The following is a 25,121-nucleotide window of genomic DNA, read 5'->3' as shown; positions in this document are numbered from 1 at the left end:
ATTCCAGCCACTGATCTGCTCCTTCTCTCCCAAGAAGATTATGTACATTCCAGAGCTATGATCTTCATGTCTCCAGAAGCCTAAAAACCTTAGTGTGTAATTCCATGGTTGCCCTGATAGTGCAATCATGCTGCATGGGAAGAGGTGCATTAGTCTCTCACCATGTGACTCAATGTTGATAAAGCTGGGAAACAAACTAGCCAGCTCCATGACAATAATAGAGTCTATTCTCTCATCCAGAGACTTTCGGTTCTGTCAGTTTATCTGTCTATCTGTCTGTCTATCTGGCTAGCTAGCAAGCTATTCATCTATCGTCTATCTAATCATCCTATCAAACTGTATGTAAATAACCTTTTTTATACGAACTATTTTGATGATAATTCTCAATTTCTACATTTGTTTTGCATTTTCAGATATGATGCTTGTGCTTCCACTCAGTAAATATTTCTAAAATTTTCTACATTCCATTAGGCTAAACTTTTTTTGCTAGTCATTCTGAGAAAATTCATTCACTCTTATATGGCTACATAATGTGTGTGAAGTTACTTAAGATCTCTAGAAAGTCTTTTTGTTTTGGTGGGATCTGTATAACAGTAAAAAGTCTATCTAAATAATTTCATGGAAGTATTGTCAATAGTTCTAAAGTTTTTAATCTATTCAAGTAAAAGGATCAAAGGAGAAGGAAGGGATTGATTATGAAGCATTATAGTACATTGAAAATATGAGACTTCACTTTTTTACAAAAATTGTTAAAATTTTAAGCTTTTTAAAGTTTGTTAAGCTTTAAGATAATTTAAAGGTAACAGCATTAACATAACTTACATGAAAAAATTGTTTTCATGTAAATCACACCCACACAGAACTGCTATGGATAAATCGCTCTTGAATTCGATTTAAGACATCAAATTTTGTTGTTGATTCATTTACAAAATAGATAACTGAGGTACTGTATTGTATTTCAAAAGATTAAGATGTTACATATTTCTAGTGAATATAAAATGAGCCATCATGTGGTAGCTAATTAAATACTTCATTCCAATTGGTCTGTCATTTGTGAATTAAATATTGCAACACTTGAAAGTAATTCAGAAACACTAAGAATATTGTTAGTGATGAGTGACTGAAAACAAAAATATTGCATCCCACATACTTTGTTGAAAATGGTCAAATGATTAGGGCCTTGTAAGGAAAGGCATATTCAAGCCAGTGGTATGATCAAAAAGCACATTGAGAAACAGTCTGAAACACACTTTCAAAGCTAAACATTTCTTTCAACTTCCTTTCTGTTTCCTCTTAAATTTATAACAGCAAAAATCGAAAGATTGTGCCAAAGGGTCATCATGATCAAAATGCATATTTTTCTTTTTCTGTGTCTGTGAAGTTCTCAGATAAACAACTTCAAAGCAGAAGCAAATATCACAAGAATAACACAGAATATTCTCCAATTAAACATCAGCCTGTGCACATATAATAAAAATACTATACATTTGGAAAGAAATGGAGATCTACTTTGAAGCTCTTGCTGTCTAATTAGTTCTCCTGTTCTCTATCGCATAGCCCCACCAAAGCTGTTGAAAGGTAATGCTGAAACCTAATGTGTCCTCCAGAAGTTCACATGTTGAAAACTTGGCCCCTGCAACAGCACAGTTGAGAGGGAAATTTGGGGAGGTGATTGGCAGATTAGGAGGTCAATGCATGTATCTATTCATGAATGAATGGTCGTCTATTTGAGTGAGTGGCTTTTTTACACAAGTAAGTCTTCTCTGGCTTCCATGCTAAATCTTGTCATGTGATGCCCTCTGCCCTGTTTTGATGCAGCAAGGAGGCCATCACCAGAAGCTGCTGGCATGCACTTTGACTTCAAAGCTTTGAAACTATAAGTCAAAGGATACCTCTATGCTTTAGAAATTACTCAGTCTCAGGAATTCTGTTATAGCAAAAGAAGACAGACTATGATAAACTAAATAAATTACTTTTCTTTTTCTAATGGCAGCAACTTTGTTACCATCAATTATTCTTTTTTACAACCCAAAAGAGTACTTAAGCTTTTTCTTTTTTTCCTTTTCCACACAGATGTAGTAGTGATTAAAACTGCAGGTGGAAGAATATTCTTGTCAACTGGTTATAAATATCCAGTGAGACACCCAGATGTTTAAAGACCCCGCTTGCTAAATCCACCATGACTTACTTACCTGGAGTGTGGGTGAAGTCTTGTCCATGGTGCCCCAGCTTAGCACCCACACCTGGTCATGTGATTTATCATAGTGTAGCTTCACTGGAACGGGGTCTGTGATCACTGCCTGCAACAAAGAGGAATTGAATAAAATAAAGAATAAAGGATGCAGTACACAAGTGCATGGAAGCAATGCTAGGAATCTCTCTGTATAGCTATCTTTATTACAAACTACCAAGAACAATATGTCTTTATTATCTCTTATGTTTTCTCTTCAACAAAATCAGAGAAGAAGAGGGAGGAACAGGTATGTCCGGAAGCATGATGGAGGGGATGTGGCACAAACAATGCATACACGTGTAAGTAAATGTAAAAATGATAAAATAAAAGGAGAAAAGAAAAAAAAAACTATGGGCTGAGGTGAGGTAAGGACTAACAACAGTGTAGATTTTTCTAGTACTTTTCAATCTACTGGATCTAAAAATACTTTATAAAAAAAATTTTTTTTTAAAAAAAAGGAAGCTTTCAGACCGAAGAATTAGTTTAAAGCAAGATTGGAAATTATGGAAGATCCCAGGAACTATGAAGAGCTGTGTGTCACATTACAATTTTATTTTGCCAGTGGTCTAATTTTCTAAGCCCCTGTTTGATTAATCTGCAAATTTCACCCTTTGCTCAAACATGTTTTGTTCATTATTTGCAGTTTTGAACAGTAAATTCGGAGTCAAGGAGCATAAGCCATTTAGAAATTCAAGATAAAAAAGATTAATATGCTCATTTTAGCACAGAATTGAACACAAGTGAAAATTACGTTTGTATTATTAATTTTCACCATCTTCATGTGATCATGGAAATTGAGAACACATAACATTAAAACACCAAAAATCTGATATATGGTTATAACTCTAATGACTGGTCACCTAATTTAATTTCCTTAATGAGAAATCTGAAAAAACAGAAAGGAAAAGACGCAATAGTTTTTGTACTTCACTAGGTCTGGTAAATTCACATTTTCTGCTAATATTTACAATAGTAACCACTTACTTAAAACACAACCCCTAGAAAATTTGCTGCCAGGAATTTACTCACCTTAATTTTAAGCTATTTATATTACAACAGCTAACACCTGTTAAAAGTAATTTCCTGTGGTAGTTACTTATATATATTTTCTAATTTTATAACATAAAATAAATTGTATTCAATAAAACAAACTTTATCCAATAATGAAAGCATTTTTTCTCAATTCTGCTGAATAGCCTTAGAGAATTGTCCAGGTGCTACAGTCTTCTCAGTGGGTATGTAGTAAGTAAATTAAATTTGTAATCAGACATATGGAAATTTTTATTTTAATTTAAATGTTGGAAATTTAGACTTACTAATACATATTTTCTAAAACCTTACTATGCATTTGAAATCCTCAGTATTCATGCATTATTAAAACAATTAAGGAACTTCTGAAAAAACCTCCTTAAGCATTTTTCTATGGATATCTTTGTCTCTTTCTCCCTTGCTAATGAGGCCATAGTATGACTTATGGATCTGCTGGGTAAAATTGTTACTCTGTGGGTGAACACCAGCTTACTCCAACAACTAATTCCACTTACCTTTGGCTGATACTAATGTTTGTAGTCTTCCAGAGTATGGAGCAGCCACTTGGCCTATTCGAGTTTCAGTATTGTAAAGGTTAATATGACCCAGGATTTCTGAGAATGATATTACTTTTCATCAACCAAGACAACAGTAGGAGGGGCAGTCCTTGTGCCTCTCCCTTACTACCTGCCTGAATGCTGCCATATGAGGAGATTAAGCCTCCAATTTCCAAAGCTATTTTGGGGCTATGAAACAATAAACATAAAGAGGAAAAACTAACAGTTTGAGGATACAGAAGGAGAAAAATTGAAGAGAAATGGAATTTTGCATGATAACCTTAGTTGTTGCTTTAACTTAGCACAACTATCCCAGACATTGTGTTATTAAGGTAATTAAGTACCTTAATTGCTTAAGGGATATCCTGGTATTTTTTTAATTGTATTTGAATGAATGCCAGCTGTTTCATTTAAATTTGTTCATGTACCTTCAAAAGAGCTATCATCTTTTGCTGCACTAACAACAAAGCAATAAGATTTCTTTGATTTTTCATAATTGTGTCCTTTATACAACAAACTTGATCTATGTGTAATTATAATAGCCTATTTTGCATGCAACTTAAAATAGAATATCCTTAGGTCTTTAAAATGTTAAAGATAGAGTAACTCAATGTAAACAAAAGCAACAATAATAATTGTCAATCAATTGTAAGAATACAGTAATAAAATGAGCTTTGTAACTTTAAGTATCAAGTATTTGAATAGAAATTTCTACTTTACCAGGTGATTTTGTCTTCAGCAGGCCATTCATAAGTACTATCCCATGTGGGTACCCCTCAATCCACAGGTTGATGGTAAGGAAACTGAGTCTCTGTGTTGTCAGTTGTCATCTAGCCAATGAGCAGGGCTGCTGGAATTTGAGTCTGTGTTCCTTCCCAACATGGGAACTTCTCTACCCTTCAGAGATACTTCCTGCTGGTAATTTCTGATAATTTACGGACATGTTGCCCTTTTGAGTATGCTTCATATAAAAGAAACACCCTTTTGGGACTTTTCTCATTTGGAGGGTGGGAATAAGCCCCTAGGGGATCAGATACCTGCAGTTTCATCTTTAGAAACAGCACAGTCTTAGTACAGAACCTATGAGAGGAAGCAAGCGTCCTGCTGAGAAGCATGTGGACTGAAGCTGACATCAAATCTTAACTCCTTCATTTCAAATAGTAATAAAATACCTTAGGAAATTTATTGGCCAGGTTTCCTCTTTAACAAAATGAACATTAATGATACCTTCTTCTAAAAGTGATTGTTAATATTAGATGACATAGTAAATATCTGTACCTGGTGAATATTAAACACCATTGAGTACTACTCAAGCTACTACTAACAGCAGGAAAAGTAGGGCAGCACAGCAGTAGACTTGCAGGGCCCTGCGTTCATATCTCAGTACCTCACACACACAAAAAATCTAGTTGAACTGTTGTTATTTTCATGACTATTATTAGAATGATAACATTTTAAGATTTAGAGGACATAATGCCTTTATTTAGAAAATGAAGGAACTGAGACCTAGGAGAGGAAAAATTATGGAATAGAAGGTGAAAGAACCGCTATGCAAAAATAAAAAGTAAGGTCTAAAGCTTGAGAGCTCAGAGGAGAGGTGGATGGGCAGTGCAGTGAGGTCAGGGAAGGCAAGGGCGTTAATTGATCCGTGAAGCAGAAGATTTTTATAAATGGGAAGAGAGACTATTTTTTAAGTTAATTTACAAAAGTGTGAAAGTATTTAATAAGAGGAGTCAGAAGGCAGTTCATGACTGTTTTCAGACAAATTAGGTAATGCATTTGGAGGAGGAAAATTTCAATCACCTACCTTTCAAAACAATGATCAACAAATGTTTTGAACATTTTATGCATTAGCATTTCAAACATTTAGTATTAAATTCAATTATTTTACTATTTCATTATAAAAATTCACCAGAATCAAAGAGTGAAGAAATTAACGCAAAGTACATGATGCACTTTATTTGGAAAACTTCTAATTTTTAGGGAATTCTGCTTAAGGTTTTAAGTGTAAACCATTACATTTAACAGGAACATTTATATGTTTTTCCACAACGCATATAGCATGGCTGCAACGTCTGCAAATAACCACACTCATCATAACCTTTCCCACCCTCATTTTTAGTTAGAAAATTATTTTCCTGTGTGTACCCTCAGCTTTGGGAAGGTATGGAACATGTATTGAATTTCACAAAACATTTGCTAGTATTCTCTTGAGATTTACTTTAAAGGGTCAATTTGTTTAGACCATTTGTTTTTTGTGAAACAGAAGAAAGCAGTATTTTTAACATGTAATCCCTTCCCCCTCTCTCTCCTCCCCCCCATATTCCCCATCCCTGGCCCAGCAAGAACATCTGTGAGCCTATGTCATAAAACAATTTAAAAGCTTCTTCACATTTTGTGGAAAAAATTTCAAAGAATCTTATTGTTGACTACTCTTTTTCCCACACCTTGCATATTAAGGAAATGTGGTTGTGTCTCCTTTCCAAATGCTGCTGTCTGTGATATAGCCCTTGCCATTGCTATGAGCAGACTCAGTGTCACCTGGAACCTGGTCAGGGCTGCTAGTTCCAAGCTTGTACTCCTCTGTCTCTCTCAACAGAGCTGTCAGGCTGACTTTTATGAAGCATCAGACAAATTGTGACTCTAATCAACTCAACCCAGCAGGGCTGACAACTAAATGTTCTGTTCTGTAGAATCTTTTTGTTTCCTCAGAGGACACACTGCAAGTCCTTCCAATGCCCACCCAGCCATAGGACCTGGCCTCCCTAGTCTGTCAGTGGCTTGTACCTCTGCTCCACCACTGCCTGCAGCACAGCTGTCATTAGTCCTTTTTGCTGTTCCTGCAACATGAACAGAAGCCACATCTCTCTTCTTTGTTGGGTGTTTCCCTGGACAAGTCTTCTAGATACCCCAATGTCTGATTCCTCCAGATCTGTGCACAGAGCCCCCTCTCTGGCATGGCCAGTCTGCTCACCCATTACATAGTGTAACTGGTATTGCCTCTCTACAGTTGCTAGCATCCTCAGCTACCTGTCTTACACGGCTTTGCTGTCCCATTGCACCTACTTCCTGACATGTGTAATTTAAAATGTCATTCACCTGAGCCACACCCTCAGCCCTTTTCATTTTAGTTAGGGTCTTGGAGTGTTTTTCTGGGCTAGTCTAGGATCACAAACCTCCTACCTTAGCCTCCAGCATATCTGGGATTATAGGCATGAGCTTCCATATCCAGCCTAAATTTTACATTTTTATAATTTTTTATTGTCTGTCTCCACCCAATAGATTCTAGGCTATACGAAGGCAGCCTTTCTATGTTTGTTTAAGCCAATGAGATAACCCAGGCACTGAGAATAATATTTAGTAAATGGTAATTAATGAACCTCTAAATCTACTTCATTGGAAAAAGTAAATTGCAAAGTTGTACAGTATGCCAAAATTTATTGCTATTATTATGATCATTGAAGTTATTTTATTTAAGTCAGACATGGTGGTTCATGGCTGTAATCCCAGCTACTCAGAGGTTGAGACAGGAGGATGTTGAGTTTGAGGCCAGCAGACAGAAGAGCTGGGGGGCGTGACTCAAGGGATAGAACCCTTGCCTAGCATGTGCTATGCCCTAGATTCAATCCCCAGCACAACAAAAGAAATTTATTTAACAAAAACAATTACACTGTGCACTATGCTTCATTGTAACTACCTTATAAGCAAGAATTTCAGAGCTTTAGTTTTCTGAACCCTCTTGCTGTGGAGGTATGCACTATTGTTACGCCTTTGTAAATACAGCCTGGGTTGCTTATTCTGGCCCCTCTGTATTCTATACTCCCACTTGGTTGTAGCCACTGGTGTTGACTCTGTTTCACACCATTTCACAAACAGCTAAATTTGGGCCTCCAATATTGGTCCTTATATTGAATGCTTATAAAATATATGACTCTTTTTAAGATAAAAGGAAATATAAGCAGTTATCATAGGATTTTCTCTCCCCCCCCCCCACCTCCCTCCACAAGTGGCACTTTGTCTGCTTTTGATGTGGGCTCCACTTTGGAGACCATTGATATACTTGATACTCTGTTGCTGTGTCTGAAGTCAACCTACGCCCATTTAACTGACGAAAAATGATTTAATTAGGAGGAAATGTTCATGATTATATGACTGGCACCTCAAAATAAATGTACTTTGAATTCATATTTGTGGCTTACTATAATTTGCATTTGTCAATAAATACTATTTTTCTAGAAAAACTGTCTTGAAATTCTGTCTTAAGAAGCTTATGGAAATAAGACTTGTAGCTGATGATTATAGCTGTCATTAAAATAGGAGGAAGGGATCAGTTTTGATCTATTGCACAATTCTATAACATTTTGTTTAAACAAGAAATTCGATATGATAGATTGTAAATTTCTCTAGCAGAAGATAAATACTACTAGCTTTTGTGCACACACTATGGCTTTCCTTGGGTTGAAGATATGTAACCTTTAGCCAGTTTCTGAGATTGTATTGAATTATTGAGCATTTTTTGAAATATCTATGAAACAATAATTTATTATTTTTAATAATACTGATCTATATATGGAGGTTCTAGCAACTTTCCTAATTCCCCATGTATGTAAGGTTTTCAGAGTAATGTTGTCCTGGTGAAATAATTTCTTATCCTTTTTTTTTGGTAAAATGGGTTTCAATAATCTATATAATATAATAATAAAAAGTTACAATTTCATTTGCTGTAGCTTTATAAAGAAACCAATAAAAGCATTTTTCTTTAATATTTTATAAACATTCTTTAAAGGTACAATTTATATATACTATGAGGTTTTATTTATTTATATTTATTTTTATCGTTGGTGAATTGTAAACACTAATTCCTTCATAATCCTCACATAACTAGTGTTGTACAAATTAATCAATACTTCTTAAAGGAGTGCAACAAATACAAAAAATCAAAAATATATGATATCTTTGTCATGGGCCAGTGGTATAAAATTCTGTAAAGATGGCTTGTTTTGTAAAGATGAAAATACTGGTAATAGCAAGGAAGAGGCACAGGATTGGGGGCTGAGACTGAAGGGAAGGACTGGTGAGGCACAGCTTGTTTATCAGTCTGACAAGGAGAGCACCAGCTGGCTAATTAAGTGAACCTAATTTAAACTAATGATGTAGATTTTCCAGATAGTGTGCTAATGGCAGCAGATACTTCTGGTGACTCTAAAGAATACTCTAAGGGAACCCACAAGCCCCTTCCCCACCCACTCAGAACCTGATCTTGCTCCACAGAAGACAAAATGAGGTCAGTTGTTTGCTACTCGATCTTTATACCAGACAGCATTGTCTGTGTGCCATTCTAGTCAGTGACTGAAACCATTTGAAATTTAAGTCGATAGATACCAAGTTCACAGATTCCACTGAAACAGTGTGACAGTTTAGTTCCTCTGCGGATAAAAATTATATTGATGCAAATATTGAAAACAAATTTTAAAATGTTTCTGTAATACTAACATTTTAAGACAAAAATCTAGAAAATCTAACACTGCCAAGAAAATACTTGTCATTTTAAAAATAATATGTAACAATGCTGTTTAAAGTTTAAAAATGTGCAGCCCCAAAAAAATACATTTAACATTTAACACAAAGCCATATGGTCAAATAAAAAAGAAAGGAAAAAGTCAGAAATATGATTTCATAGAGGAGGTGGGTCTAAAATAATAGCAGCATAATGAAACTCACCAAATACTGAAAAAGGAAGGAGGACAGAGGAAAAACAGAAATGTAAGTGAACTTGTTCAAAGTATACTGTATGCATGTATGCAATCATCATAGTGAATTCCTTGTGTTATTAATGTAAACTAATTCAAAAATAAAATAAAAATCTAAAAGTCACACTAAAAATACTCAAACAATTGTAGTATTTTTTTTTCAAGAATAAGGCATTTGCTCTTGGACTTGAGTGTTCCTTTTCTGTACACACAGTACAGATAATTCTATAGAAGTTTCTACACTCTTTGAGAAATAATTGAATTTGTTTATAGCTAGTATTCTTAGTTGCCTTAGTAATACTTCAATGAGTAAAATAAAAAAGAAACAATAAACAAAGTGGTACAGTCAGGAAGACTAATGTCATTGGGATAGTCACAGTTCAGTTTTAAGCTTATACTTCTCAGGACAGAATTCACATTCTAAGTTAATGTTGGGACAGATGTGTAAAGGTGCATTATTTCGCCCAGCAGGTAACAGAGCTATGAAACTCATTATCTAAACAGGTGAGCAGGCTAAAATCATATGTGGTTTCAAAAACAGAGAGCTTAAGTAAATTCAAACACGCCAAAATTTAAAATCTCAAACAAAGAAATCCATCTATTTTAGTGGCATATATCTAAAATTTGAGCTTGATATTTATAGTCAACAACAGGTCTCAAAAATGTCAGGAAGAATACAGGCTAGACTAAATGGACAGAGTGTAGAAGCTTTCATTTTATACACCAGGTTGTTGCCTGATTCCTGTTGAGTACTCAGCTGCAGGAAGGCCCAAATCATTGTTATTTCACTCTCTTTTCCACTAAGGTGTTCAGTAGATCCTATAGTTCAAAACCCTTTCCTCTTTTTCTTTTAACTACAAGGAAGGGAAATGGTGAACCTAGCACTGCCTCTGCTACTGGGACCAATCCTGACCATATGCTACTGCTCCTGAGATGTTGCTCCAAAGATTTGGTCCCCACATTTTCCTGGTAATAGGAATGTATTTGCTGTTTTGTTTCCATTTCTACTGTTTTCCAAATGGAAGACAACTGTAGAAAGTGAGGTAATCAAGGCTGATGAATGAAAGGGGAGTGAGGCAAGATGTATCAAGACAAGGCTGAGATTTGTTATTGATAATAATGTCTGAGACTATAAGAAAAACATGAATTATTGTGGCTCCTCTAACCTGGGCTCTCAGGTTGCTCCCAGTGAGCCTAACCCTCCTGATATTTAGGAAGAGACTCTCATTCTCAGATAACATGCAGGGAGCAAAACAGGAAGTCAACTACTAGGTCAGTGAAGACACACATGTTCATGCTGCTAAATCTCATCTAGTTTGGCAGCATCACTGCTGTGCACTTTGGCAGAACTCTCACCTCTAAAACCATCAGGAGCATATGTTTTTGTTAGTGGTTCAGTTCCACTAACTCAATACTGTCAAAAATGTATTCCTTTTTAAATTTTTCTTGGATAACATGTTATCAATTTATAATTTTTCTTTAATTTGGCCTTTCCCCAGTATATTTTCAAAATTTACTATCATGATTTTTACTTTAATATTTTCTTAGTTGTCTTTATTCTCTGTAAAACTGTTCTTACACCTTCTTTTATTAGATTTTAATACTTTTAAATATTTTTATGTGTTATAATTTTGTTTCTTTAATATCTTTTTTTGAGACATAATGTTTGTGCATCTTTATGGGCACATTATGGAGATTCAGTACATCTATATGAATGAAATACATACATGTATAAGAATGAAATATGGCTAATTACCATTTCCATCTCTTTGACCACAGATCATTTCTCTACATTAGTGGTTTTCATGTTCTTCTAGTTACTTTCAAGTACATGACTGTTGTTTTAGCCAACAGTTACCATTCTGTGCTAGAGAAGAGTCAGAGTAATTCCTCCACTCCCTGGGTTTGGTGTCCCTTACTGGATTTCTTTCCATCCCCCTGCTGCCCGCCCTTCCTAGTGTATAACAACTTCTATTCCATCTGTCCTTCTATGAGGCTGATTACTGGTTTCAACAAATGAATCACAACATGTGGACCTTGTCTTTCTTTCTTTGTCTTGTTTCACTTAACATAATGACCTCCAGTTCCATCTGTGTTGCTGCAAATGATAAGATATTCAAAATTCCAAAATATTTGTATATTTTGTTAGTCTTTTTCAACTATTTGTAGCAGTTAATTATGCATAACATAAAATTTACCCTTTGTAAGAGTACTTGAAACAGTTCATAATATTCTTCAGCTGTCAACATCATCTATTGTATTGCTCATGTATATTGTGAAACCGAAGCTCCATACTCATCAGGTGATAGCTCCCCTCTTCTCAGTCCCAGGCTTCACCATTCTGATCATGACTACTCTGAGTACCTCTTACAAATGACAGCACGCAGCATGTGTCTTATTGAGACTGACCTATTAAGTTAAATAGTGACATCCAGATTTATTCACATTATAAAACACATAAGAATTTCCTTATTTTTTAAGGCTGTATAATATACCTTAATGCATTTAATATACTACATTATATTAATCCTTCTGTCTGCTGCCAAACACAGGATTGACTTCACTCTATTCACATATGATTCTCTATGATCATGCTACACAAATCACTCTTCAAGATACTTTCAACACTTTTGGGTATATATACAGAAGTGGAATAATTTGTTTACATGCTAATTCCATTTAAAAATTTTTAAGGAGCCACCATGGTGGCTCTACAATTTTACATTCCCAATTACACTGACAGGGGCTCAAATTTCCCCAAGTCCATGTCAACACATTTTTAATAGTAGCTATCCTAATGAGTATAAAGTCTATTTCATTATAGGTTTTTTCCATTTTCCTTATGTTTTATGTTATTTTGCATATTTCCCTGTATTTATTAAATGCTTACATATCTTTTATGTTGAAATATCTATTTAACCCTTTTGCCCTTGTTTAAACATACTTACTTATTTTTTTTCTGTTTTAGAAGCTCTCTCTATATTCTAGATACTAATGCCTTATTAGAAATATGATTTAAAATTTTTCTCCTTTACTGTGGGTCATCTATTTATTCCATTTACAATGTCTTTTTGTTGAAAAGTCTTTTTAAAATTTTAAAAGTCCAATTTGACTATTATTTGTTTGACTGTCCATGTGTCCAGTGTTCTGTCCAAGACATAGTTTCCAAATCCAGCACTGTGTTGCTTTCTCCTAGGTTTTTTTTCTAAGAGTATTGTGTCTTATGTTTAGGTCTTTCCTCTAGCTTGAGTTTTCTCTGTGGTACTAGGTAAGGGTCCATTCTACATGTGGCTATTCAGTTTTCCCAGCGACACTTCTTAAAGACTGACCTGTTTCCAATGACTAGTCTTGGCACCTTTGTCAAAGTAATTTGAGGATAAAACTGGGGAGTTATTTACGGACTTTCTATGCTATTCAATTGATCAGTATGTAAATTTTCATGCTAGCACCACTGTTTTGATTACTTTAGCTTTATAAAAAGTATTTTTAAAATTTTTGGTGGTACTGAGGTTTGAACTCAGGGTTTCACACTTGCTGGGCAGGTGCTCCATCACTTGAGCCACATCTCCAGTCCTGTTTGCTGTGGTCATTTCAGAGACAGGGTCGCACTTTTTGTCGAGGCTGGCCTCTTATGCAATCCTCCTATTTCAAACCTCTCTTCGGTAACTGGGATTGCAGACACATATCATAATTCCCACCTTTTTTTCTATTGAGATGAGGTCTCACAAATGTTTTTGCCAAGACTGGACTGGAACTATGATCCTCCAGATCTTAGCCTCCTGCATAGCTTGGAATGACAGACTCAAGCCATTGGTGCTTGGCAAAAAAGTTTTGAAATTCAGAAATGAGAGACCTCCAGTTTTGTTCTTCTTTATCAATATTGTTTCAGATACTTGGGGTCCTTTGAGATTCCATATAAATTTTAGGATCAATTTTTCTATTTCTGTAAAATATATCTTTAGGATTTTGCTTTGAATCCATGGATTGCTTTGGTAGTATTAACATATTTGTAATACTGTCTTTTAATTAATATACACTGGATGTTTTTCCATTTATGTAGTGCTTTAATTAATTTAGCAATGTTTTAAAGTTTTATTTGTATTGCTTTTCACTTCCATTGTTAATTCCTAAGTAGTTCATTCGTTTTAATTCTATTACAAATAGAACTGTTTGAAATTTCCTTTTCATATTGTTCACTATTAGTGTGTAGAAATGCAACTGATTTTTGTGTGTTGACTTTGGATGCTGCTGAATGTTTAGTTTTACATATCAAATATGAACAGTGATGATTTTAATTCTTCCTTTTGACTTGGATGCATTGTATCTATTTTTCTTGCTTAATTTCTCTGGCTACAACTTCCAGAACTATGTTGGAAGTGAGCAAGACTGCCTTGTTCCTGATCTTATACAAAAAGCTCCATTTTTCACATTGAGTATGATGTTTGATGTGTGCTTTTCATACATGGCTTTTATATGTTAACTTAGTTTCTTTCTATTTCTATGAACATGAGTGTTAAATTTTGCCAAATGTCTTTTGTTCATCAATTGAAAATATCACAGATTTCTTTTACCCTTCATTCTGTGACTTATTATTGCATCGGCTAGTTTGGTTACATTGAATCATGCTTGTTTTCAGGAACAAATACCATTCAGGCATGGTGTGCAGTCCTGTTACTATGCTGAATTAAGTTTGCTCTTATTTTATTGAGAATTTTTACATCAGAGTTCATAAGGGATATTTGTCTACATTGTTCTTTCCTTGTAGTATCTTTTTTATCTTTGGTAGCAAGGTACTGCTGGCTTCACAGGATGAGCTAGGAAGTGTTCTCTCCTCTTCAATGTTTTGGAATAGTTACAAAAAGATGCTTGATTGGTGCTAACTCTTTGTTTGGCAAGATTCACCAGTGAAGCCAACTTGTTAAGGATATTTCTCGTTGTGATAGCTTTGATTACTGATTCTATTTCTTTACTGTAGATCTACTTAGATCTAATTCTTTGTGATTTAGCCTTGTTAAGTTTTATGTTAGATTTGTCCATTTTATCTAGGTTATCCAATTTTTCAACACACAACTGTTCATAATATTTTCTTAATTTTTTTTTCTGTAGAAATGGTAAGAATGTCCTGATTTTAATATCTGATTTTAGTAATTTCAGTCTTTTTTCTTTTTTTTCTTCGTCCATCTAGCTAAGAGTTAGTCAATATTGTTGATCTTTTCAAAGATGTGGCTTTTCATTTGTATATGGTAAAGTTAGGCTCTTTTTTTTTTTTTTTGGATGGGACTGGAGTTTGAACTCAGGGCTTCCTGCTTGCTAGGCAGGCACTCTACCACTTGAGCCACACATCCAGCCAAAGTTAGGGTCTTCATTTGAAATCTTTCTTCTAATGTATTTCTGCTATGTTTGAATATCCTAACACTCTTTTCTGTGTACTGTAAGTTTAGTTTTTTGTGATTTTATTTTCTTTTACCTTTAAGTAATTCCTAATTTCCTTCATGATTTATTCTTTGATCCATTTATTATTGCAGAGGTTTTTTTTATTGTTGTACTGACATACATTGTGACATTTACAAAAGTTCTTATCATAGTTGAATTCACCTCCTCCATTATTCTCATTAGTAACCCCTCCCCCATTAGTGGAATAGTTTAAACAGGTCTTATTTTCCAATTTACATATATATAATATGATATAAATTTCCACCATATTCACCTAGAGTTTTGTTTAATTTATGTAAGTTTGGAAATTTCCCAATGTTATTTCAATTACTGATTTCTAATTTCATCTCATTGAAGTAAGATAAGTTACTCTGTATAATATCATAATATCTATCTTTTTTTTGTGGTATTGTGTCTTGAACTAAAGGCCTACACCTTGAGGTACTCCAAAAGCCCTTTTTTGTGAAGAGTTTTTTTCAAGATAGGATCTCATGAACTACTTGCCTGGGCTGGCTTTGAATGGTAATCTTCCTATTCTTTACCTCCTGAGTAGCTAGGATTACATATGTAAGCCACTTGTGGCCAGCAATATCTATCTTTTAAGACCTACATAGATAGTCAACAATATTGAAATACATTAGATCTGTACAAGCAGAGGATACAAACAATAGGTATTGAAAGATGCTGAATGATGGGGAGTAGGAGAAAAGAGGTAACAGAGTAATAAAAGGGTTTGCACTGTTCAAAGTAAAGTATGCTCACAGCAGGAATACTTTAAGGAAACCTCTTTGAACATTGATTTTTTGGAAATAATAATGAAAAACAGGACTGAAAATAGGCACAGTGTGTGTAGGGGTAGTATTTATGGGATGGGGGAGGGTGAATGGAAGAGATGAAGGTGAGGGCATGTGGTTTATGGGCTTCATATACATATATGAAATAGAATGATGAAAGCTCTTGCAATTGCTTTAAATGGAACAGGGAGGAATTTGCAGGGGAGGGGGGGTGTTGGTGGAGGATAGCTAAGCAATGTACAATGTAAGACTATCCTGTACAACAAATATACCCTAATAAAAATGGAGAAAAATCTACTTAGAGTTAATTTGTGGCCTAACACGGGGTCTATACTGAAAAATGTCCCATGCGCACATGGGGAAGGTGTTTTTATTTATGTATATTAGATCTAGTTGGTTTATTATTCGAAGTCCTTTTTTTGGATTTATCTTCTGTCTGGATATTCTAAGAATTTTTGATGAAGTCACCAACTATTTTTGTAAATCTGTTTCTCTCTTCAATTCTGTGAATTATTATTATTATTATTTATCATTATTATTGTTGTTTGTGTGGTACTAGGGTTTGAACCTGGGCTTCATGCTTTTAAGATAGACACTCTACCAACTGAGCTATGCCTCCTGTCCTTTTTTGCTCTGGTTAGATTTTTTGGAGACAGGGTCTCAGTTTTTGCTTAGGCCAGCCAGACACTCAATCCTCTTGTTGTCCCTGGGATAACAGGTATATCCCACTATATCCAGGTTTTTTTCTGTCAACAGGCATAAGCAACTGGTTTCAGCTCAATTCTATCAGTTTTGTTTCATAAATTTTGATGGTGAATTATTGGATGAATAAATGTCTATTATTTTCCCAATCATCTCATGGTAATAGAATTTTTTATTAATAAATAACATTCTTCTTTGACTCTTGAGACTGATATTAATGTATCTACCCTTGCACTCTATTTGCACGAAATATCTTCCATCCATCTTTCACTTTCAGTCTTTTAATATATTTGTATCTTAAGTACATATCTTTACATTGTCTTCCTTTACATTGATCTTTATAGAAAACCGTTTAAATTTCTTTCTAATTTCCTTTTCTATGTATTCTATAAAAATATTATATTTATATTATATTATTTGTGGTAAATGCAATGCTAATTGTAAGGGAATTATACTTAGTATCTTAAAGTTACAACATTAACTTGTTTATCTTCAATAACAAGTTAGTCGTTCATGTCAACAAATTGCATTTTTATACTTCATGTACCTGAAAACATAAACCATTATGTATTTTCTATGCATCATTCTCTTAAATTGTGTGAAAAACATAATGTGCATTCACAGTGTTTTTGTAATCATAATGTGGAGCCCAAATAACCAGTTTCAAATAATAAATCATATATATCATGTTCAAAATCTCTCAATATTTAGGTATGGTGACAAAATTTCTATAATTATTATGTTTGGTTATGCAGTATTTAGAAAGAATATTGAACATCATTTTCATAACATGGTCATAGTGAAAATCTATTTTGACTAAGAGTTAAATCTACAAAAATGTGAGTGTTAGACTCTCAGCTGAAAAATCTCTACAATTGTCATTTATATCAGAATGTAATTTTTACATATTTTAGTATTGCATAAGTCATTTTATATTTTTCTGCTTTTTCATAGTAATAATAGATACTTGGAAAAATACAATTTATGTGATCATTACACAGCATTTGAACATTTCATTATCAATCCTTTCTATTAGTTCCAAATTTGATATTATTTTCTGAGGTGGAAGTCTATGAATAATAAGTGATGTTGGCCTTCCCACTTTTGAATGTCTAGTAGGTAATATAAATTCAGTGCTTTACGTCTCTAGTTAATCAGAATTTAAAGACCAACCTGATTATTCCTGAAACATATATCTAATTTTAAACTGGTGGCAAAAAGACTTGATCGTCTCAAACTAAATACCTATAATTTTCACTGGCCTATTGTGCAGTGGAAATCCAAATAAAATCAATCTAGTCAAAAGCCAGCAGCCTCAAAATCTGAGGCAAAACAGATAAAATGTACAACTGTTTATTCTCACAACAGGTGCGGGACCATTGAATTGGATATCCATGATTAAGCATGTGAGCTTGGAAGCCTTAGAAATTTTAGGTAGAATACCTTACCATACTTTTAATCATGATTGCACTGTTCATTTTCACATGAGAAACTGAACAATTAGACTGATTAATCATTGTGAAATTTTAACATCGAAGGTATCAGAGTCTTCTAACAGAAATTATTTCATTCTCTTATTTGTGATACTCAACACAAATCCTAACAGGCAATAAATAAATGAATGTAAGATGTGTAGATGAATTATTGGATATATGTATGTATTATGAATTTATGTTAAGTTGTTAAAAATTTAGAATTAGAATAAGAAGTTCTAACTTTGAACTTCTCACACTTTTTTGTGGTTTTATTCACGAATCAAGATTAGAGGATCAATTTCAAATAATATTGAATCAAAAAATTCTCTGTAAATATAAAAAACGATTTGGCTCCACTGTCTCTAAGACATTTTCATAGTAAGCAGGTACATATAGCTCTTCACCTGCCAAGTTCTGTGGTAAATGCTTGATGTTTATAATTCATCCAATATTTCACAAAACTTTATAAGACATATGCAGTTCTTGTTCCCATTTAACAGTCTAGGCACATTCTGTAAAGCTAGCTTAAGCTTATTTCCTCTGAGCTGAGAGCAGTAGATCACAATATCCAGTCTCAGGTTCTGAAGGCAGACCCCTGCGTTGAAATTCCATGTCACCTACAAGTTTCTGTGCAACTGAATTTGAGTAAAGTAGCCCAATCTTGAGAAGAGCAGAGGCTGAAACAGTTGGTGGCTCAGACTGGAGGTGTTCAGCAAGCAGATCATGGACAAATCACTGTGGAATGATTTCTAGACCTTGTTTCCTTGTCGTTGACTGGTGTGCACAGTGCTGGTTTTGCTACTACCTAATAATTCTAAGAAACCTACATTTTTTAGCAAAACCTACCTTTGTCTCAGCTTTTGTTAAGAATAAAAAAATGAAAGACTTGATTCTGGTTCCATAATGACAACTAGGAATATTTTAATTGGCTTTTGACTAGCCTCTTCTTTCTTGGAACAGAATAAGTAAGTGCAAAGATCATTTATTTGTATGTAGCTATGTTAATATGAGGTATTCATGAATCTAAATAATTTCCTAATTCACCAGATGCAAGGAATAAAATAAGAGTGTTTTCTAGTTATCCAAGAATGAAACACATTAATGACGATAAAATGGCAGAGTAGAAGCCTTGTATAGACTATCAGATTGATGTAAATAGTATTTAAAGTGTCACTTTCAAAAGTAGCAATTATTCATACCTGAACAACTTTTTGTGACTGCACATCAACAATCAGGACTCTGTCCAAAGTTGGTTGGGCAACATAAATGAACTTGTCTTTGACATTAACAGCTGAGGCCCAAACACACCTCTGGATTTCATCTTTCTCCACTTTGGGACAGACTTCATCCTACAGTTTATAAAATAGAAAATTAAATTCATATCTTAAATTATATCACAGGCAAAATTAATATTTGGTGCTTTATTACTTTCTATATCAAATGCTTTATATATATAAATATGGGATATATATAAAAATGGAATATATAAATATGCAATATATATATATGGAAAGGGTTCAATAAAACAGTATATAGATTATACTTAACTTTATTAAAAGTGTATAGAAATTGATGGGGATGTAATCCCTCTAAGATAAATTTCAGGTCACTAATTACTGATTTTTCTGGTGAAATATGATCTTTTCATTTTTTACTACCTCTTTATAACTCAACAACTTCAGAAAAATGTTAAGTCCAATATTTTATTCCAAATTCTTCCATTCTCAATCTTTTTTAACAAAACAAATGTCACACACTAAAGTATGTTCAGAGCTTCTCAAAACATTAGTGGCTGCCCCCATGAACACAGAAGTGGTTTTCTAAAAAGTCACCAAGTCTTCTGGAAATGATTACAGTCCTCTAGTTTGTAGTGAATCAGAAGCTTTGAGATATGTAATTCACAGTGTTATTTGATTTTTTTAATTTGGTATCAAAATCAAATTTTACAAAATCTTTTCATCTGTCCAAGGACATTTATTTTGCTTCTTCAGTCAAAAATGGCTATCTGCTCGAACATTTTATGGTTTGTATTAGATGGTCGTAAATGAGGAAGAAAACAGTCCCTATTCCTTTCTTGCTTTATCTTGTCAATAAATGATTGTTGAAGGGACACATAAGCTTTTGTGATTCATATCAGGGAACACATTATAAGCAGGAGAGAATAAAAAGTGTCACTTAGCTCACCATTCATATTTTTGTGCTTTGCTTTTATTCACTAGTGATCCTCACAATTTACTTATAGTTACCAAGTTCACTAAGAAGAAAGATTTCCTGAACTGTTCATAGAGTGTGTAAGTGTGCATAAATGGGTATTTGTGTAATGATGGTAATATAATAATAATTATTCTAGTGCTTTACTTTGCTTACTTTATTTAGCTCCTGTCATCAATAACTAATGTATAATCTCTTTGATTTTTACACTCTTGTTATTATTTCTTAAACTAAATTAGAATAACATTCCATTTTGTCTCTAATTCATATAAAACATTAGTTTTTTTAGCAGAAGTCTTATTTACTGTGTGTATTTAAGAATCATGAGGCAAATCAATAGTAACTTTCATTATCACTAAGCAATAATTTTTATTTTTATTTAAAGATAATTCTAACAACAGATATACCACATTTGATATTTAGAAATTATATTGAATACCTAATAATGTACACCTTCTCAGACTGACCATTTTTTCAATTTGCATTAAGGTTTGAGAAATAATGTAAATACCAGAGCATTTTGGAATAGGAGAGTTTTAGTCCAATGTTTATGTTTTCCTAAAATCTGATCTAATTCTGGGAGGACCTAGAATAATCACTATTTTTGAAGATTCAGTCCAGCAGAGTCTCACAACCCTGGTGTGTAAACAGAACCAGTTGTGGCTCACAGGGCACGAGCAAACTAAGGGCTCCATGTGTGAATCATTCAGCTAACTCTGGATTTTAGAAATGAATTCCTTTCCACAAACTGTACCATAACCACTTCATGGCAGTGGCTAATGGGCTCAACCCAAGAATATCCACAGCAGCTTTAGGGTGACACACATCTGTATGCAGAAGTCTGTCTGCAGTACCTGCTCAGAAGTGTTGAAATTTCATTCACCAGTTCCCACTGAAACAATTTTTTTCTATGGCAACTTTTCTTAAGAAGTATACTGAATGTGGTTGACAAGAGCCTATTTTGTAAAAAACAAACACTACAGAAAGTATGTACTTGAGAAGCATGAAGCGGTAAGAAAAAAGAGGGATCTAAGGTTGATGACAGGCTCTGAATATAGGGAAATTGTTTACAAGTTCCTTGTTGTTGTGTAAAAACTCCTGACTAAACTTGCCAAAACAATGAAAAGTGTGAGTGACCTGACAGTAGCTGTCAGCCAAACAACTGCTGAACCAGGAGCAATCCTCACCCCTTGGTTTGCTACAAAACTACCGAACAGTAAAATAAACTGCTCTGCTGGGAACTATTTTCTATCTGTATGCTGTCCCCATAAGGCATCCCTGACCAGGCTTACAACCATTTTTACAAAGCCAGTAAACATCCTCAAAATCATCCTGAATTTCCTTTGGTTTGCTGTATGTCATTATTTCTAATCATAGTCTATTAGGTCCCTTTATATAATAGCACTTATTTTTCAGACTACATAGATTAATATTTATTTATGTGGATGGCAGTTGTAGAGAAATTTTGTGCATGTGCATTAGGCACTTAAAGAGAAAGAAGTAAAAAATACCAGAGCTAAAAATAAGATTAAGATAATATATGCTAATGAGGATGTTTGTCAATACGAATAAGATGAAGGAAATTCTAGTTCATAATTAGAACTTATTCCTGTTGAGTCACGTCCATATAAAATAACATATTTGCTGAATAGCTATTACTACTTCCCCAAATTCTGAAGTGCTATAAGGTGTACCACTCCTGATTTTATGTTTTAATTTTTCAATTATAATAACATTAATTTTACCTGAATTGCTAAACTAAGTAGCCAAAGAGAAAAATATATCTGCTTACCTCCTGTTAAGACTCTGCAACTTTTATTTATTATACTGATTACCCATTAAATGCTTTGTCATCAAATCTCCAATTTCCCACCTGTCTTTCCTGGTCGTAGCATCTCCTCTTAGCATATCCTCATCATTCTAAAGACAAATGCCACTTCTGCAAGCACCTTCATTTCCTTGCCTCCAACTCAACAAGTACCTATCATGTCTTCTTGGTCCTGTCTCTAACCATAGCAGAACTGTCCAGGGTCCCTGCTCCAGTAAGCCTGGCACTGCATTCATTTATAACTGCATTATATCTGCAAGAGTTCATGCAAGCACCTTGCCCTCAAACTTGAGAAACATACTATTAAGCAACTGTAATTGTAGTCATGTACTTTCCACTCCCATCATCTAGTTTTCTTCAAATTTTGTAGAATGTGGGCTGGGGATATAGCTTAGTGGTTTAGTGTTTGCCTTGCATGCATGAGGCCCTGAGTTCAATCCCCAGTACCACAAAAAAAAAAAAAAAAAAAAAAAAAAAATTTTGTAGAATGTTATTTCTATTTCCTGACCTTTCACTCTAAACTCATCACACCTCAAACTAGCTTTTGTTATATCATCTCCTCTAAACCTGGTGTGTGCAAAGTCACCAGTGACCTCAGAATTTCAAGTTACTAGCTTTCAGTTCTTCCTGGGAATAATTATTTACTGGTTGAAGGGTGCCATGGAAAGCTGTGCTTTGGAACAAAGCACAAATATAAGAGCATGTGGATTTCTTGTGAAATGTTCTTTTATCCTTGTATGGCAGCAATCAGCAAATTAGTGCTGCAAGACCAAATTCTACTATTTATTTTGGGATGATCCAGAAGCTATGAATGTTTTCTTTATCTTTCAGTGATTGAAAAAACAGGAATAAGCATACAGTTTCATGACATGTAACCAATACATGACATTCAGATTTATATAAATAAAAGTTTATTGGAGCAGAGCTATACTCATTCATTTAAATTTACCTATGGCTGTTTTTATCCTGTAATTATAATAACTATATGAACTGCAAAAACCTAAGAAACTTATTATCTGGTCATTGGAAGGAAAAAAAAGTTCCTGATCCCTGATTTATTGTACGTCCCTTCTCTAGTTATCATTTTAGTTCTCCTAGTTAAATTATATTTGACTGTGCTGGCTTCTTCACTTTCTGTTCCTTAATTATAGATTCAGAAAAGCCAAGGTTTGAACTTTGGTTTTCTGCTGTTTCCTGTACATTAAATACTATTAAATACATCTGACAGTTTATCCATTCTGTTTACTTAATTACCATGATAATCACATGATAGCCAGACAGTAGTCCCTGGCCTTGACATTCACTAAGCCGTCTTTCTTTCACCTCATTCCAGAAAAAATGTTGAATGGGCAATTTCAAACTAGTATATAATACAGAACAAAAAGAGTACTATAAAAAGGAAGTACTAAAGGTGATTCAAAATTAAACAGAAAAGTAAATCAAAGACAAGGTGTAATACTTGCACCCATGGACACAGACAGACAGATAAAGGCAGACATAAGGTTTGCTTTAAATTATGGAAGCTTAGAAAAACAAACAGTTCTATAAAATAATAGATTGGATTAAAAAATATGTCTATAATAAAAACCATTTCTAAGTCCATATGCAGGACATAAAAATAGTTGATATGTAAAATACTGTCTTTTAGGAAAAAATTTAAAATACATATTTAAATAAGTGAGAAGTGGCATACTTAGGAGAACTAAGGCAGTGAGAGTAATCAGGCATGAACAGGCCAAGGTTCTCTCAGATATAAAGAGAGAAAACATCTGATTCTTTCCGTAATTCTGATTATGGATGTTTTGTGCCTTTACACAGCTGTAAATGAACACACACTGGCATTGGTACAGTGAAGCCCAAACACTCAACTGGGGCACTGTATTTGGCAGCACTGTGGATTTTCCCAGAGAGCTACACAGACTCTTGCAGGAAGAAGGTGCTAGACGGAAAAGTATGTTGAGACACAAGGGAGAGAGAGGGTTTCATGTTTTGATGATTAGGAATATTCCAACCGTTTAGGTGGAAATTGTGTGGAATTCCTACAGATGGGCTCTTGTTGTCATGGGCATTGCTTAGTAGGCATAAGCTGATGCATGTAATTACTCATGGTTTCACTTCCGTGCTTCTCTACCAATTAGAGTATGGAGCCTGCAAACAATTCCCTCTGCTGCTGTGATTGTGCTTGGATTGTGATAGTTTTCTCATAGCTGCCAATTTAGCTATTTGTTGGCATCAACTCTGCTCCTGGTTCCTTAATGTCACAAAGACTGCAAAAAAGCTGCCTCCTGAGAAAAAGAAAAGGTACCCAGCACAACCCTTTCTCTTTTCACAGTTTCCTTCAAAACCAAAAAAGTAACAATAATTGACAATTAATTTTTTAAAGTATACTCAAAGTGTATAACTTAATCTCATTCTTCAACAAATGTCTTGTCCTCTAGCTACAATCCTTTCCTTAATATTTTATTAAAAATGATTTCTACAGCTATTGAAAACACATCACCCATTTTATTAATTAAGTTCTTTTCATTCTGCAGTTGGCAACCATATTTTCCACATCTGCATAATGCATCCCTAACTACAGTGGGTCTCACTGCCTCTCTCCTTGTCTGAGCTTTCACAGAATTTACATTTTGTGCCATATTGTTGGGCATATATTATCACTCACATTCCTACATTCCTACATGTTCTGAACATATTAGTGAAAGTACAACACTTTCTCAGTGAACACATGCTTACATCTCACTTATTACAGCTGGAAAATGGGAGTTAACAAATGATATACACTCTGCAATGATTCCATACACACTCTACCTTATCACCCACAGTCACTCAGAAACTCAACTCTGGCACTAACCAAAATGGAATCTGTGGACTGTCGTCAGTTGGCACACATGACATTTCAAGCTGAAAACAACATAGAAATTGAAAACAATCATTTACAACTTTTATAGAAATTTGACATTGTGCAACACCCATGGATGTGATAAGAGGACCTATCTCCTTGAATGGGGTTTAGAGATCTTTGTGTGCTGTCAAATTGTCTGGAACATTGCATGTGGTAAAAACTACTTACTAGTTAAAAAAAAAAGATAGACTGAGCACAAACTAC

At 34.3% G+C, this 25,121-nt stretch overlaps 1 protein-coding gene across 5 annotated transcripts in view; it reads right to left on the bottom strand.

Annotated features, from left to right (window-relative positions):
• Fstl5 (follistatin like 5) overlaps positions 1 to 25,121 on the bottom strand; it is a 749,493-nt gene that overhangs the window by 82,305 nt on the left and 642,067 nt on the right. For all 5 annotated transcript variants that reach the window (XM_074041710.1, XM_074041709.1, XM_074041711.1 and 2 more), the window contains 2 exons: positions 19,173 to 19,322; positions 2,193 to 2,300 (listed from right to left, as the gene is read on the bottom strand). In XM_074041710.1, coding sequence (XP_073897811.1) covers positions 2,193 to 2,300; positions 19,173 to 19,322 — 258 coding nt within the window. The remainder of the gene's footprint in view (positions 1 to 2,192; positions 2,301 to 19,172; positions 19,323 to 25,121) is intronic.

This window comes from Castor canadensis, chromosome 9, assembly GCF_047511655.1.
Source record: "Castor canadensis chromosome 9, mCasCan1.hap1v2, whole genome shotgun sequence".
Classification (NCBI taxonomy): Eukaryota; Metazoa; Chordata; class Mammalia; order Rodentia; family Castoridae; genus Castor; species Castor canadensis.
Note: the sequence above shows the minus strand (reverse complement) of the source record. Positions and strands in the feature narration are given on the sequence as shown.